Raw genomic sequence first — 17,718 nt, 5'->3', positions numbered from 1 at the left:
AATAAATCAAATCGAAACTACGACCAGAGCTACTTAGCGGCTTTCCCTACAATATACTTCAGTTCGAGTCCTTTAGATAGTAGCAAAAAATAAAAAACAAAAAATGTTCAAAGGTACACTATGTTAAGGGTACAACAGTCTCCCCTGCCTATTAAAAATGCGTACGTACTAAGAAAATTTAAAGACCCCAAAGGTGGCATGTAAACGAATAATGTCTTCAAAAGAACGAATGGATGATATAGGCCTAGGTCATATTACAAACATTTATCAAAAAATGCATTACTAAGACTTCACAGAATTGTATCCAAATCAACATTTGGTTCTACGAAAAAAGACTGGATGGAAACTTCAGTAAGTGACATTTCTGTCACTAAGTGTTACAAATTTAGTTATTAAAAAACAGGATAATTAATAATATCTAAGATATGTATCACAGCTAGGCCTACTACAAAAGATACAGACACATTCAATGTTGTATGAAACAAAAGTTATGTGTGATATCGACATGCAGTTTGTGCTGTTAGATAGAGGAACTGTAGAAATTTCTATAAGACACAATGTTGGGATTACTGCTTTGATTTGTTGCGCTGTCATAAGCATAATAGCAAAGATGGCTATCTATAACATCGACATGCATTTTGCCTCAACTGTATGAGGACAGGGGGAACTTCATTTTCCAACAACATGACTGGCACCAGAATGTTAGAAATCAGGTCCATACGGACAAGATACTTCCACAGCGCTGGATTGAATATTCAAAAGACGAAAACAACGCTCTCCTATACGGTGGCCACCAAGGAGCCCCGATTTCACACCGTGTGATTTTTTTTCTTTGGGGATTTGTGAAAGACAAGTTTTACGTTCCTCCACTTCCTAATGATTTAGATTAATTGTAGATAAAATGTTTAGGTTTAGATGAATAATTGATTGAGATTGGGATGAACTGGACTAACGCCTTGATGTGTGCAGTGTGACATAAGGAGAACATATTGCACATTTGTGAGTCCCTAAAGTACACTTGAGGAATTACTTTATAAAACAGTGTAAACTGATTCCTGATAACTTGAATAGTTTTGGATTTATAAAATATTGGAAGTGGAACCCGTTGGAAAGTACAGTAGTGGCAAAAAAAACCGGACCGACCCTTGTAGCTGATTTCAGAGCCTTGTTCACTCCAGAGCCACGATAGACTGGTAACTAAGATTTTCGTGGTTCGAATCCTGCCTGGGAAGGAAACTTTTTTTGTTCCTTATTCTAATTTATTCCCAATACTTTTCGATTGCAGCGATATTTTACTACTTAATTAACTTATTATTCCCAGAACATGAATTTTACCAGCTTATTTTCTAATGGCTTTCGAAATGGGCTACGTCAGCAGTCGAAACTACAACAATTTCAATAGATTACTCGCTATATTGTGAATGCGGGCGTGGCATGCGCAGTGGCTCATTTCGGGAACTTTGATTATTCCGTCGGTCCGGTTCTTTTGCCACTACTATACATAATAGAACATTAATATGATTTTTTAAGGAATGAAAATTCATAGTTGTTTTTTTAAAGTGATTACAAACATGGTTCCAGATTGTTCGGTTTGTTTTGGTGGAGTACCAAATATTTTAATAGTACATTATGCAACGAGCCTATAATGATAGTAATTAAGACGCAAGTATGTTTGTTTATGAAACGAGCGCAAGCGAGTTTCATAATTTTCACACGAGCGTCTTAATTACCATTATAGGCAAGTTTCATACGACTTTTTATGCTCGACCATATTTCTAACTTGAAATTATTCAGAAGTATCATTTTATTTGTATCTGACTCAAGATCGGAAGTGACCTTGTGTATAGCTCGTGTAAGATGTGCGCAGACGCGAAAGTATTGATTTTTTCCGAGAAACAATAATGTTATTGACCTTGATGTAGAGAATAACATGAACTAATTTTGGTATAACCTGGAAATTGATTTAGAATTGAAAAACGAGGTGACAAATTGAATTTGTTTGAATATTATTTACAATTAACGCTAATTATTATAGTAACAGAACATAACCTTCTGCGACAGTATTGGATTTCCAGCCTCCGTGACGTTTCCCTCGTTATATTTCGATTGCATATCCGAGAATAATCGAAAACCTGAACTTTAATGAATAGGTGACTTTAATGACATGCATTAAAGTATTGCTACCAGGTGTATAATTACTACATTTCGGCATGGTCGAGCATAAACGATTTTAAGTTTTTACTACAGAATTCTACAGGCTAAACTTTGTCTAGGAAGTGAATATTTTGGATCAGAATGATTTGATAAATTCTGATCGGTTCGGGAGGCTCTTATCCTCAGTTGTAAATGAATACTAAAGTTCTGAGTCTATTTTGTCTCACTCTATAATAAACAACTGAGGTGAACTCAAGCATTAACATGAAATAAACGTGCAGAATGAGTGGCGTCTGAATAAAACTCGTTTGTTTACAATTAATTAGGAAATCCAGGTGTGAGGTTTGTTCCTTTATCCAGACATATCCGCTCAGAGGCCCCGGTCTGTGTCTTGGGTTACTACTGTACAGCTAACCATCACCAACTTGAGAGAACCAGCAGCAGGTTTCCTTCGATTGGCTTGTTTTTACTATTCACAGAGTGGACTGCCTTCAATTACACGAAAGTGACAGTCGCACGGCTCACGGCTCGCGGAGCGGATCCGATGTTAGCGATGACCGCTCCAACAAAAACAGAACAAGGGCCGCGCCAGTTAGAACCAATACAGGTCCTTAGAGGACTCCTGGACCTGCGCCTCCAGTCCTGAAAAACAACAAGAACAGACGTCAGTGACTTCTGTACAAATGCTCTCCTTATTATGCCAGTGTTAGTGTTATCACGATTTCGTATAGATTCAAAACTAACAAAACTCATACCAAATTAACAAGGATGTTCGACAAAGACGCCCTGTAGCTCTAGCTCTATTCAACGTACATTAGTCCTATAAATGAAATAATCTCAGAATGAAAGCAAGAAGATGTAACTCTCAAGAAATACGAACATTCAGACAATTTTATATGCAGATGATCAAGTTGTAATAGCAGATTCACAAGACATTAAAAAAATTATAGGCTATTTAAATTGCAATTAATTACAGCGAAATATGGATTAAACTTTCCAGTAACAAAACTAAAACTATGACCTTCAAAGAAAGAGATCCAATCAGGAGCAAAGTAGCAGGCCTAACAAGTTCAATAACAATTGACGTGGCAAAATTTTCCTTTGTTAACCGCACAATAGTAGACTGGAACAGCTTACCTGCGGCAATCTTTCAGGGTGGTCCTCTTAAAATCAATACATTTAAGGAAAGGTTGAGAAGATTAGACTGAAAATGTAATTGGAGGTGCAGTGTAATTATTTAAGTTGTGTCATGTAATTAATTGAGTTGATATACAATTAATTAAGTTTATATGTAATTAATTAAGATGATATGTAATTTAGTTGATATGTAAATAAATTAAGGTGATATGTAATTAATTAAGATGATATGTAATTTAGTTGATATGTAAATAAATTAAGGTGATATGTAATTAATTAAGATGATATGTAATTAAGTTGGTATGTAATTAATTAAGGTGATATGTAATTACTTAAATTGGTAATAGTTGGGTGAAATATAAGTATTTATAAGTTAGATTTACTTTGCTTATCGTAGGCGTTATTATAGAATAGCTTTTATTTATAGTCATAGGTTTATTGCATCTGCTATTTATAGATTTACGTTTATTTTATTTTATTTCATTTAATTGCAATTATTGCATATTATATACCACTGCCACTGGGTGTATACACAATTGTAGTGTTAATAAATACATACATACACATACAACAATGTAATAGGGCAGATAAACATCTTTAATTACCTGGGATGCTCAGTATCTTATCTGAATGAGAAGGATATCATTGCCAAGACCATGGAATTTCTTAAAATAACCGGAACAGAAAATAAAGTCTGAAAACCTTCCAAAGTCCAGAAACAAATAATATTAAACATATAAGTATAACACTTTGGCAATACCTACACTATTGTAAGCGCGTGACAGAGTCTACCTGGGCTAAAGGAAAAAAGATGATTCCCACATCAATGCAGCAGAAATGAAATTCATGAAGTGGATAGGAAAATATACACGGCAGGATCACAAAACAAGCACGGAAACAGTTTCGGAACAAAGTTGAACCAGTTCTTGACAAAATCCACCATTACAGGACTAAATGGAGACTACATGTCGAAAGTATTTCTAAAGAGAGGTTACTTTACTTAATTCTGAAATACCATTCCACAGGAAAACGCAGCCAAGTTCGCCACATTACAAGAATATTGGATGGATAATGAAATCGGAAGAGGCCACTAGGCCTAGAGATGATGATGATGATGTGTCCTAGTAACCACAGGTAGGCCTAGTGTTAACTAACATACGTTTTAACGCCACATAGCAAGATTGAAGCTAAGGTTCCATAAAATTATATTGTTATTTAAACAAATATATGTATATATATATATATATATATATATATATATATATATATAAAGTGGACTTACAAGTAATTTCATTATGTCAGTTTTAGTATTATCACGATTTCGTATTCTAGCAATCACATAAGTTATTGTTGAGAATGATGGGCAAAATTTCTGTTTCTTACATTTTTCAAGCTATGTCCTTGATTTTTTGTAATCGCGGTGTGATAGATAATGATGTGGTGAAGTTTCATTTCTGTGACTCAATTAGTTTCTGAGATATTAACAAAAATATTTTGAAAAATTTGCATAGGCCTATTCCAAAATGTAATATGTCGCTCAATTTCTCAATAAAATATTTGAAAATTTTTTGCAGACCAGTGGCATATTTAGAAAAAAACATCATGCATTAGTTTTTCAACATTTTTACTACAAAAGGGACAAAAAATGTTTATAACCACTGCATACCTAAAAAATACATTTTCCATTGCCACTATAAATATTTAATTTTTTATTTCAAAAAGTATACATGTAGCCTACCTAATCATAAACCCCATAAGCTATTTTCTTAATCATAGCGTATAGAACATGCAGAAAAAATGTCTTGTTTCTAGCACTAAAATGGTAAGAGCCTTTACACTTCGAACCTGACGAAATATGCTGAAAAAAAAGTGAAAGAAAACACCTTGTAAAATTTGCATGAAATTGAAGTTGAAGGTTGCAGCCATTTTATATATTGCGTAATTTTATGCCTCAGAGCACTGACACTTGCTCAACATATAAATAAGAGATGCTGATTCATTTTTACAAGAAACCGAAAATGCGATTTCTGTCTGAAAACGACCAATATTTCACCCATCATCTCTCATAACATAGATTGTTTTAACGTCACGTAACAAGACTGAATCTAAAGTTCAATTTTATTGTTATTTAAAAAATTCCTATAGGCTAGGCCTAGATCCTAAAAGTAAACTTCACAGTTATTTCGTTATGTCAGTTTCAATATTTCATATTTGGTATCCTAGCAACCACATAATATAGTTAACATAGATTGTATTAACGCCACCTAACAAGACTAACTCTAAGGTTCAATTGTAATTAATAATGCACATAAAATGAACTTCACAGCGATTTGCTTATGTTAATTTTAACATCATCACGATTTCAATTCCTAGCAACCACACAAGCCTAAGCTACCATAAAGATTGTGTTAATGTCACATAATAAGGTCAAAATGTAATAGTAATAATTAGGGACCGGATTTTTATGTAATATCAAGGTGTGAAATACGTACACATTTATGTAAGAAAAATAAGCTGAATATGTAATACCAAAATATGTAAAATCATGAAAATATTTAATATCAATATATGGCAGGTATAGGATAGGTAAGACTCTCCAGTTGTGATTTCATAGAGCACCCGACTTTTTTTACCGCATACTTGACACATTGCAATTTTTCCATCCGTAGTGAAATCTTCGTCCATCGCAAACCGTGATTTTATTTTTGTCGTTAGGATTGAAGATACAGGGGCCATTTTAGTTAGTTAAAAGCAGTAGATAAACCCACTTGCACTTTATACTGTAAGTTCTAAAACTAGAGAACTGAGTGAAATGAATGACACAACCGTACTGCAAGCACTGTTTCGCTTTACTGGATTAGGAGAAAATAAGGGGAGATGTGGGGACACATGCATTTTAGCTGCACTCTGTATGGAACAAAGTACCTACTAAAACCTCAAACTATAGGCATTTACAAACTGTTGTTTGCCTGGAACTAAGGACGTTTTGTTTCGTGCCGAAATATATAGACTATTTCCTTGGGTAGGTAAAAAAGACTTTTTAAATCTGTGTATTTCAAATTGTAATATTCCCTAACAGAAGTTTTTTTTTTTCCTTTTACATAAGCAAAAATGAATAAACCCCCTAAATATGTAGATTTATGTAATATCAAGCCTTTATATGTAATGTGGGGTAAATATGTAAAAATATGTAGAATCAAATTTGATTATATTAATGGTAATTACAGGATTCGCAAAGATTTGTTATTTACATACGGTTAGGTTGATGGAATATAATATGTAATTACATAAAAATCCGGTCCCTATTAATAACGAACAAAAAAAAGAACTTAGCAACAGTTTCATTATTGAGTTTTGTTAGACCTATTATTTCGATTTAGTTCTCTAGTAAGCACTTGTAGTTATTAATATAAATTGTATTAACGCTAACAAGAGGATCTCTTAAACTTAAACTGTAGTCTTAATATCGCACATAAAGTGAACTAGACGGCGGTCTACTTATTTATTTATTTTATTTATTTTTTTATTTAACCTGGTAGAGATAAGGCCATCAGGCCTTCTCTTCTCCTCTACCAGGGGATTACAACTACAATATTAAGAATACAATTACAATTAATATTAAATTTACAAATACAATAAAAATCAAAGTACTAAAAGATTAACTGATTAATAAAAGCTAGACAGTTTATTGTAAAAGTTAAGAAGATAGAAGCATTTCTTTTATTGATTAAGTAAAAATTAAACCTACTCTACGCATTAAGAAAATGCTTAATAAGCTTGCTTTTGAACGCTACTAAATTCGACAGTCTCTGATGTCACTGGGTAGGGTATTCCACAAGCGCTAGACCGAGATTGTGTATGATGATGAATACGATGATGACTTATGTGTTGGTATGGCTAGTATGCGGATATTTTGCGTGCGTGTGAAGAGATTATGATATGATGACAGGTAACTGAAACGGGAGGAAAGGTAGGTAGGTGTAGAGTGTGAAGGACTTTGAAAAGGAGAACAAGAGAATGAAAATTTCTATGTTCGTTAAGTCGTAGCCAGTTTAGAGTTTGGAAGGATGGGTTAATGTGGTCAGCGCGACGGACATCGGAGACGAAGAGAACACAAGAATTATGAACACGTTGTAATTTTTGCGACTGGTTGACATAGAGGTCAGTCAGTAGAAAATCACAATAATCGAAGTGGGGCATTACTAGTGTTTCCACTAGTATTTTCTTGAGTGATAGCGGAAGGAATTTTTGAATGCTGTTTAAGGAATGTAGTATGGAAAGCACTTTTTTGGTAGTATGGGTTACTTGGTTATTCCAGTTTAAATGCTTGTCAAAGTAAACTCCAAGGTTTTTAACACAAGAAGCAAAAGGGATTATTGTGTCGTTTAACTTGACAGGAAGAGCAGTCCCTTTTAGTATTATCTCGATAACCACACAAAATTAACATAGATTATGTTAAGGGCACGTAACAAGGATGAATCTTAAGTTTCAATTGCAGTTAATGTCACACATGAAATGAATTCAACAGCAATTTAATTATGTCAGTTTTAGTGTTATCTCGATAACCACACAAAATTAACATAGATTATGTTAAGGGCACGTAACAAGGATGAATCTTAAGCTCCAATTGCAGTTAATATCACACATGAAATGAATTCAACAGCAATTTAATTATGTCAGTTTTAGTGTTATCTCGATAACCACACAAAATTAACATAGATTATGTTAAGAGCACGTAACAAGGATGAATCTTAAGCTTCAATTGCAGTTAATATCACACATGAAATGAATTCAACAGCAATTTAATTATGTCAGTTTTAGTGTTATCTCGATAACCACACAAAATTAACATATATTATGTTAAGGGCACGTAACAAGGATGAATCTTAAGCTTCAATTGCAGTTAATATCACACATGAAATGAATTCAACAGCAATTTAATTATGTCAGTTTTAGTGTTATCTCGATAACCACACAAAATTAACATAGATTATGTTAAGGGCACGTAACAAGGATGAATCTTAAGCTCCAATTGCAGTTAATATCACACATGAAATGAATTCAACAGCAATTTAATTATGTCAGTTTTAGTGTTATCTCGATAACCACACAAAATTAACATAGATTATGTTAAGGGCACGTAACAAGGATGAATCTTAAGCTTCAATTGCAGTTAATATCACACATGAAATGAATTCAACAGCAATTTAATGTCAGTTTTAGTGTTATCTCGATAACCACACAAAATTAACATAGTTTATGTTAAGGGCACGTAACAAGGATGAATCTTAAGCTTCAATTGCAGTTAATATCACACATGAAATGAATTCAACAGCAATTTAATTATGTCAGTTTTAGTGTTATCTCGATAACCACACAAAATTAACATAGATTATGTTAAGGGCACGTAACAAGGATGAATCTTAAGCTCCAATTGCAGTTAATATCACACATGAAATGAATTCAACAGCAATTTAATTATGTCAGTTTTAGTGTTATCTCGATAACCACACAAAATTAACATAGATTATGTTAAGAGCACGTAACAAGGATGAATCTTAAGCTTCAATTGCAGTTAATATCACACATGAAATGAATTCAACAGCAATTTAATTATGTCAGTTTTAGTGTTATCTCGATAACCACACAAAATTAACATATATTATGTTAAGGGCACGTAACAAGGATGAATCTTAAGCTTCAATTGCAGTTAATATCACACATGAAATGAATTCAACAGCAATTTAATTATGTCAGTTTTAGTGTTATCTCGATAACCACACAAAATTAACATAGATTATGTTAAGGGCACGTAACAAGGATGAATCTTAAGCTCCAATTGCAGTTAATATCACACATGAAATGAATTCAACAGCAATTTAATTATGTCAGTTTTAGTGTTATCTCGATAACCACACAAAATTAACATAGATTATGTTAAGGGCACGTAACAAGGATGAATCTTAAGCTTCAATTGCAGTTAATATCACACATGAAATGAATTCAACAGCAATTTAATTATGTCAGTTTTAGTGTTATCTCGATAACCACACAAAATTAACATATATTATGTTAAGGGCACGTAACAAGGATGAATCTTAAGCTTCAATTGCAGTTAATATCAGACATGAAATGAATTCAACAGCAATTTAATTATGTCAGTTTTAGTGTTATCTCGATAACCACACAAAATTAACATAGATTATGTTAAGGGCACGTAACAAGGATGAATCTTAAGTTTCAATTGCAGTTAATGTCACACATGAAATGAATTCAACAGCAATTTAATTATGTCAGTTTTAGTGTTATCTCGATAACCACACAAAATTAACATAGATTATGTTAAGGGCACGTAACAAGGATGAATCATAAGCTTCAATTGCAGTTAATATCACACATAAAATGAATTCAACAGCAATTTAATTATGCTAGTTTTAGTGTTATCTCGATAACCACACAAAATTAACATACATTGTGTTAAGGGCACGTAACAAGGATGAATCTCAAGCTTCAATTTCAGTTAATATCACACATGAAATGAATTAAACAGCAATTTAATTATGTCAGTTTTAGTGTTATCTCGATAACCACACAAAATTAACATAGATTGTGTTAAGGGCACATAACAAGGATGAATCTTAAGCTTCAATTGCAGTTAATATCACACATGAAATGAATTCAACAGCAATTTAATTGTGCCAGTTTTAGTGTTATCTCGATAACCTCACAACATTAACATAGATTATGTTAAGGGCACGTAACAAGGTTGAATCTTAAGCTTCAATTGCAGTTAATATCACACATGAAATGAATTAAACAGCAATTTAATTATGCCAGTTTTAGTGTTATCTCGATAACCACACAAAATTAACATACATTGTGTTAAGGGCACATAACAAGGATGAATCTTAAGCTTCAATTGCAGTTAATATCACACATGAAATGAATTCAACAGCAATTTAATTATGTCAGTTTTAGTGTTATCTCGATAACCACACAAAATTAACATAGACTATGTTAAGGGCACGTAACAAGGATGAATCTTAAGCTTCAATTGCAGTTAATATCACACATGAAATGAATTCAACAGCAATTTAATTATGCCAGTTTTAGTGTTATCTCGATAACCACACAAAATTAACATATATTGTGTTAAGGGCACATAACAAGGATGAATCTTAAGCTTCAATTGCAGTTAATATCACACATGAAATGAATTCAACAGCAATTTAATTATGTCAGTTTTAGTGTTATCTCGATAACCACACAAAATTAACATACATTGTGTTAAGGGCACGTAACAAGGATGAATCTTAAGCTTCAATTGCAGTTAATATCACACATGAAATGAATTCAACAGCAATTTAATTATGTCAGTTTTAGTGTTATCTCGATAACCACACAAAATTAACATACATTGTGTTAAGGGCACGTAACATGGATGAATCTTAAGCTTCAATTGCAGTTAATATCACGCATGAAATGAATTCAACAGCAATTTAATTATGTCAGTTTTAGTGTTATCTCGATAACCACACAAAATTAACATAGATTATGTTAAGGGCACGTAACAAGGATGAATCATAAGCTTCAATTGCAGTTAATATCACAAATGAAATGAATTCAACAGCAATTTAATTATGTCAGTTTTAGTGTCATCTTGATAACCACACAAAATTAACATAGATTATGTTAAGGCCACGTAACAAGGATGAATCTTAAGCTTCAATTGCAGTTAATATCACACATGAAATGAATTCAACAACAATTTAATTATGTCAGTTTTAGTGTTATCTCGATAACCACACAAAATTAACATAGATTATGTTAAGGGCACGTAACAAGGATGAATCTTAAGCTTCAATTGCAGTTAATATCACACATGAAATGAATTCAACAGCAATTTAATTATGTCAGTTTTGGTGTTATCTCGATAACCACACAAAATTAACATAGATTGTGTTAAGGGCACGTAACAAGGATGAATCTTAAGCTTCAATTGCAGTTAATATCACACATGAAATGAATTCAACAGCAATTTAATTATGTCAGTTTTAGTGTTATCTCGATAACCACACAAAATTAACATAGATTGTGTTAAGGGCACGTAACAAGGATGAATCTTAAGCTTCAATTGCAGTTAATATCACACATGAAATGAATTCAACAGCAATTTAATTATGTCAGTTTTAGTGTTATCTCGATAACCACACAAAATTAACATAGATTGTGTTAAGGGCACGTAACAAGGATGAATCTTAAGCTTCAATTGCAGTTAATATCACACATGAAATGAATTCAACAGCAATTTAATTATGTCAGTTTTAGTGTTATACTGTGTTCTCGGGGCTCAGGTGCTGCACGTTTCGTGCATGTTACGCCGACCGTAATATTGCCTGGACGCGAGAGCGCTGCTGGTATTCGGGATAGTAATGTTATGAGGGTTGCAGGGGGAGAGGGAAGTTGTGTGGGGCTACATATCCAGCAGGGGAGGCTTTGTGTGGCAGGCAACCAGCACAACAGGACTTGTGGGGAAAGTTCAACTACCGACCAACCAAAGCTCTCGCTTCCCGCTTCCCACCTACAGTTCGCATCGCCCAGGAGTTATGCAGCCACATCGTGCTGGTTTCAAGATGGCGCCGCCACTTCATTGCTTGGTTTGCAGCACTAAGCGAGATGCAATATTTCACAACAAAACATGATGGCTGTTTTAAAAATTCTAGTAGCAACTTTTACTCTATGGGTGTCAGTAATGTATGTTAGCAAATAGAGGTAGCCTAATGTTCATATGTAGGCCTAAGTGATCTAGATTTCAAGTCATCCTGGTAGCCTATTGATTACCAAGCTGCAATAAAATCCGGATGAGATAAAAGTCTTCAGTATGGTTTCCTGTTGAAGGGAAATAAGTTCGGGGGTTACGTATCGTACACTCCTCAATAACTTAAAAGTCTATGATTCGAGAAACTATCTGTTAACTCAGTGGTCGGCATTATACAGTGATCACTAGGGACCGGATTTTTATGTAATTAGGCTACATATTATATTCCTTTCAACCTAACCGTATATAAATAACAAATCTTTGCGAATCTTGTAATTACCATTAATATAATCAAATTTGATTCTACATATTTTTACATATTTACCTCACATTACATATTATGGCTTGATATTACATAAATCTACATATTTAGGGGGTTTATTCATTTTTACTTCACTAAAAGGAAAAAAAAACTTCTGTTAGGGAAGTTTACAATTTAAAATACACAGATTTAAAAAGCCTTTTTACCTATCCAAGAAAATATATATTTCGGCACGAAACATAACGTCCTTAGTTACAAGCAAACAACAGTTTGTAAATGCCTATAGTTTGAGGTTTTAGTAGGTACTTTGTTCCTTACAGGGAGCAGCTAAAATGCATGTGTCCCACATCTCCTCTTATTTTCTCCTAATCCAGTAAAGCGAAACAGTGCTTGCAGTACTGTTGTGTCATTCATTTCACTCAGTTCTCTAGTTTTAGTACTTACAGTAGCCTATAAAGTGCAATTGAGTTTATCTACTGCTTTTAACTAACTAAAATGGCCCTGTATCTTCAACCCTAACGACAAAAATAAAATCATGGATTGCGATGAACGAAGTTTTCACTACAGGTGGAAAAATTGCAATGTGTCAAGTATGCGGTAAAAAGTCGGATGCTCTATGAAATCACAACTGGAGATTCTTACCTATCCTATACCTGCCAGATATTGATATTAAATATTTTCATGATTTTACATATTTCGGTACATATTCAGCTTATTTTTCTTACATAAATATGTATAACTTACATATATCACACCTTGAAATTACATGAACATCCGGTCCCTAGTGATCACAATAAACCTGTCTAAATCATTCACCTTGTATGCTAGACGTCAACCAACGAACTCTGCCGGTACAGGTGAACTAGAGAGTGGAGGTTGAAAAATTGCGTTCTACAAGTACAAATCGACCGCTGTGTTAACTAATATCTACTTCATTGCTGAATTCAATTGAATTTAGACAGATGGGCACTACGGTCCAGCACTGCGATCTTTGAAGATTTATCGCCCCAACCCTCAAGCTAGGCGCATTCCCAAACCCACACCGGCTGACTACACTAAGGTTCGCTGCGTACCCAGGTTTCGAGCAGGCAATCTCCGTGCATCGCTAGCCGGCTATGGAATGATGATGGAATGGAGAAATATGGAAGGAATAATAATAATAATAATAATAATAATAATAATAATAATAATAATAATAATAATAATAATAATAATAATAATAATCCGTGGCGCTACAGCCATAAAGGGCCCAGACCGACCAGCCAGCTGCTGGTCTCACGTCTATATGCCGAAACAGAGGTGGACGATCATCCAGCCAGAATGGAGGTATCGTGTGGTTGGCACGATGATCCCCCAGCCGTTATAGCTCGCTTTCACAACCGGATTTCGCTACCTATCGTAGCTCCCCAAGTGCATCACGATGCTGGGTGGGCACCGGTCCCATTCATGAGAAAATTTCTTCCCCCATGAGGACTCGAACCAGCGCGCATTCCGTAACGCGAGTCGTAGGCAGGATGCCTTAGACCACGAGACGCCACGGCGCGGGACTGGACTTAATAAAACAGATACCTAATATAGGGAAAAGGGAGAAATCCGAGAAAAACCGCAATTGCAACCTTGTTCGTCACAAGTATCACTATAGATTTTTCAATTAAAATATCCCAACCCTGACCGGAACTCGGACCCGGTAGGTTCTAGGTCTGACCACTCAGCCACCGCAGAGTTTACTGCATTGTTACATTTATAAATAGGTACAAATGACTATGCTTCGAGAAACGAGATGTTAACTGTCTACTTGGTTGAGCTGTTTGGACTTTTTCCATTACTAATTTTCGAAAATGTAGCACAACGTTTTCGAACAGTAGATCTCTCTTCGTCGTCAGTTGAAAACCTACTGTGGGGATCGTTACAAACAGCTACCACAATGTTAAACGGCCTATTAAAAAGAAATATATTCTAAATCAGACCAGAATTTAAAATATTGCACGGAAATATGATGAATATGAAACTAACGACATACCCCGTTATTTACGTTCAATCAGCTACAATTTGAAATCATAAACAGAAGACAACGTAGATGATGTATAAATAGTACAAATAAAATTTACGCTTTTACACTTCATTACTTCCATTCATTCTCGTCAAATTTTTCAATTGACGTGCCCATAGTATTGTAGAATTTGACAAATAGTCAAAATATTTCGTTGACGAATTTCACAAATAGTAAAAATATTTCGGTCACGAAATATCTGTTATTGACATTCCCCTTGTCGAGTTTCTCAGTTGTCAAGCGTATCTTAATGACGAATTTCACAATCAGGCAAAATTAATCGTTGACAAAATTTCTGTAGACGGAACGTCTGCTAATCGGGACAAGTTACCTGGTTGAGGTTTTTCCGAGGTTTTTTTCCTCAACTAAATGAAGCAAAATCGGTGTCCGATGTAGAGATGGCTGCGGGCCGCCACTGAACTTGAATCCCATGGTAGGCCTAAGTGGTCATTAGTTGCTGGTGGTAGTGTTTATACACAGTGGGCTCTTCTCTGGGCGCATGAAGGGACCTGAGTTTGAGGGACAGCGGTGATGCCTACACGAAAAGGTAAAGAAATTCTATAGGCTGTATTGAAGTTCAGAGGTGGCCCGTAGGGGAATCTGTAGCGAGGGGGGGCTTTAGGGCATTCGTACCATTCCATTCCGGGTAGTACATTGGGCCCACCGAAGCGGCCAACGTGCGAGGGCAGTGTCATCCCGTTCCTCTCTTTACAAGGGGGAATAACAGATAGAAATGAAGAAGAAAGATAAGGATGAAAAGAAGAAGAAGAAGAAGCAAAAAGTGGTCGACAAATATGTAAATGATACATACTGTCCGTTACTCAGGAGAAGGCGAGCGGAAAGAATGTGACCTTCTTGACTATCTTACTTACTTACTAACTTACTTACCGGCTTTTAAGGAACCCGGAGGTTCATTGCCGCCCTCACATAAGCCCGCCATTGGTCCCTATCCTGAGCAAAATTAATCCATTCTCTATCATCATATCCCACCTCACTCAAATCCATTTTAATATTATCTTCCCATCTACGTCTCGGCCTCCCTAAAGGTCTTTTTCCCTCCTGCCTCCCAACTAACACTCTATATGCATTTCTGGATTCGATCGCTGTTGATTATTATAAACATCGCTCAGATAAGCACCCCAGTAGTCAGGTTATTACTCGTGCAGGAAACATGAGTAACAATGCTATGGAAATTAAAGCTAAGTTGAACAGAAGGAGACCTAATGTTTCCGCTTACTGCAGTACAAATATTGCACTTGTTGTCGTACGTTATCTGTTCACATCCCTTCCTCCTCAGTCCGCTCTCTTCTTCTCCTGAGTCACCGACAGTAGATGAGTATACACAGAAACTGTCTGAACGAGCTTGAGTCTTGATCTTGACTTCTTTAGGCACCGATAGTATACACAGTAGGCAGTCACAGAACGCAGAGTGCTCGGTGTAGGGACGCCGCGCACTGTACGTGCACTGTGAAGGCTGTCAGGCTGAAGCCAATATTGCCTCGATGAAGAGGGCCGAGTCGAGAATACACCGGCGAGAGTGCCGAGGCCCCGTTCACACGCGCAATGTACGAGCGCTGTTACGGCTGTCAGAATGGAGCCAATATTATCTCTACGAAGAGGAAAGTGGAGAACACACCGGCAAGAGTGCTGAGACCCCTTTCACACGCGCAATGTACGAGTGATTCTTTATCATATGGCAGCCTCACAAGTTAGAATATATCTGAATTAAATTTTTTGCCACGATTTTGTATCATAGCAATCACATATAGTTAACACACATAGTGTTAACGCCACATAACATCACTGACTCTAACGTTCAATTAATAATGCCCATAAAAGGAACTTAACAGCAATATCCTTATGTCAAATTTATATTGATCACTGTATTTTAAAATTCCTGATTTCTTATCGTGTTTTTTATTCGATTTAAATCTAATTTCCAGTATTCTTTGTCATATGGCAACCTCACAAGTTGGGGAATACATGAATTAATATTTTTGACACGATTTTGTATCTCAGCAACCACATAGGCCTATAGTTAACATAGATTCTGTTAACCCTCCTGCCACCAAGTTTTTTCACAACTACTAAGGGGGGGGGTAGTACAATTACCCCCATCAAAATTATATACCGATCTTTGTTAAGCATCTGGAATATAAAGAATTTATGTGTGTTTGATTACAAACTTACAAAAAATGTAAAAATATTAAATAATCGTCCTATTTTTGAAAATATAGTGACATTAAAAAATCCTATTCCACTTTATTGAAAACGTATACCAAAATTAATGAACTTAAATATGTTACCGGTGACACTATGACGTAACATAATACAGTAATCTACGTAAAGATTAATTTTTAGTCCTACAGAATTTATTTGTTACGGTAACATTGGTTATTAGAGGAGAAAAATAAAGGGGAAAAACACTAGGTGAGGGGGGATTCGATCCGGTGCTGTGGATTGAACTTCGGCGTAGCTCAGTGGTTAGAGCGCTTGGTACGTAGAACCAAGGACCCGGGTTCGATCCCCGGGCTCGGAGCGAATTTTTCTTATCTAATAACCATAATACAGTAAATTTAAATTTGTCTCCCTTCCGTTTCAAGACAAACTGCGCAATGCTTGACATGGTAGAAAATAACATTTACAAGCAATGAAAGTGCTATAACATAAATTGGAAATCATTTCAGTTAATAAATATTAGAACAACCATAAGCATCTGAAGAAAAATTTGTTTATAATAAAATAAATAAAAAATGTTTTCTGAATTTACAAAAATAAAGAAGTAAAAACATAGGCCTAAAACTAATTAATTAAATTTTAGTTCTTTGTTGAAATTGAAATATTTGAGCACAACTTATACTACAATTAGCATCTCGGAAAGAGTCTCCGCTAATAATTGTTTCAAACAAAATCACATTTAGTAAAACCATAACACGCAGAAATAAAAAATAAAAAATATGGAACAAAAGGTCATGACAATATAAATAACAATATAAAAATTGTTATAAATAACACAAACTAAAATAATTTGAAAGCAGGCTAACTTAGAAATGAAGAAAATAATGCAACAGATTGAATTTAATATCTTGAAATTTTCATGACACAGACTACCAAGGGGGGTAACAAAATCACCGCACGTGAATAATGTGAATAACATCGTAAGGGGTTAGGTACAGCTTACAGCAGTAAAATTTTGGAATTATTCAACATTTTTTTCCTCCATTACTGTATCTTGTACAATAAAGAAAATTAGTATGTGTAAAACACTGTCCTTCTGCTATATGAAAATAAATATTT

At 34.8% G+C, this 17,718-nt stretch overlaps 1 protein-coding gene across 2 annotated transcripts in view; it reads right to left on the bottom strand.

Annotated features, from left to right (window-relative positions):
- Positions 1 to 17,718, bottom strand: part of vg (transcription factor vestigial) — a 681,469-nt gene that overhangs the window by 362,551 nt on the left and 301,200 nt on the right. Inside the window, exon 6 of one of the 2 annotated variants that reach the window (XM_069830333.1) lies at positions 528 to 2,796. The exons of the other annotated variant lie outside the window; for it this stretch is intronic. Coding sequence (XP_069686434.1) covers positions 2,747 to 2,796 — 50 coding nt within the window. The 3' untranslated portion in view covers positions 528 to 2,746. Of the gene's footprint in view, positions 1 to 527; positions 2,797 to 17,718 lie in introns of those variants that run through there. 2 annotated transcript variants of the gene reach the window in all.

This window comes from Periplaneta americana, chromosome 7, assembly GCF_040183065.1.
Source record: "Periplaneta americana isolate PAMFEO1 chromosome 7, P.americana_PAMFEO1_priV1, whole genome shotgun sequence".
Classification (NCBI taxonomy): domain Eukaryota; kingdom Metazoa; phylum Arthropoda; class Insecta; order Blattodea; family Blattidae; genus Periplaneta; species Periplaneta americana.
The sequence above is the reverse complement of the archived record's forward strand: the minus strand, read 5'-3'. Positions and strand labels throughout refer to the sequence as shown.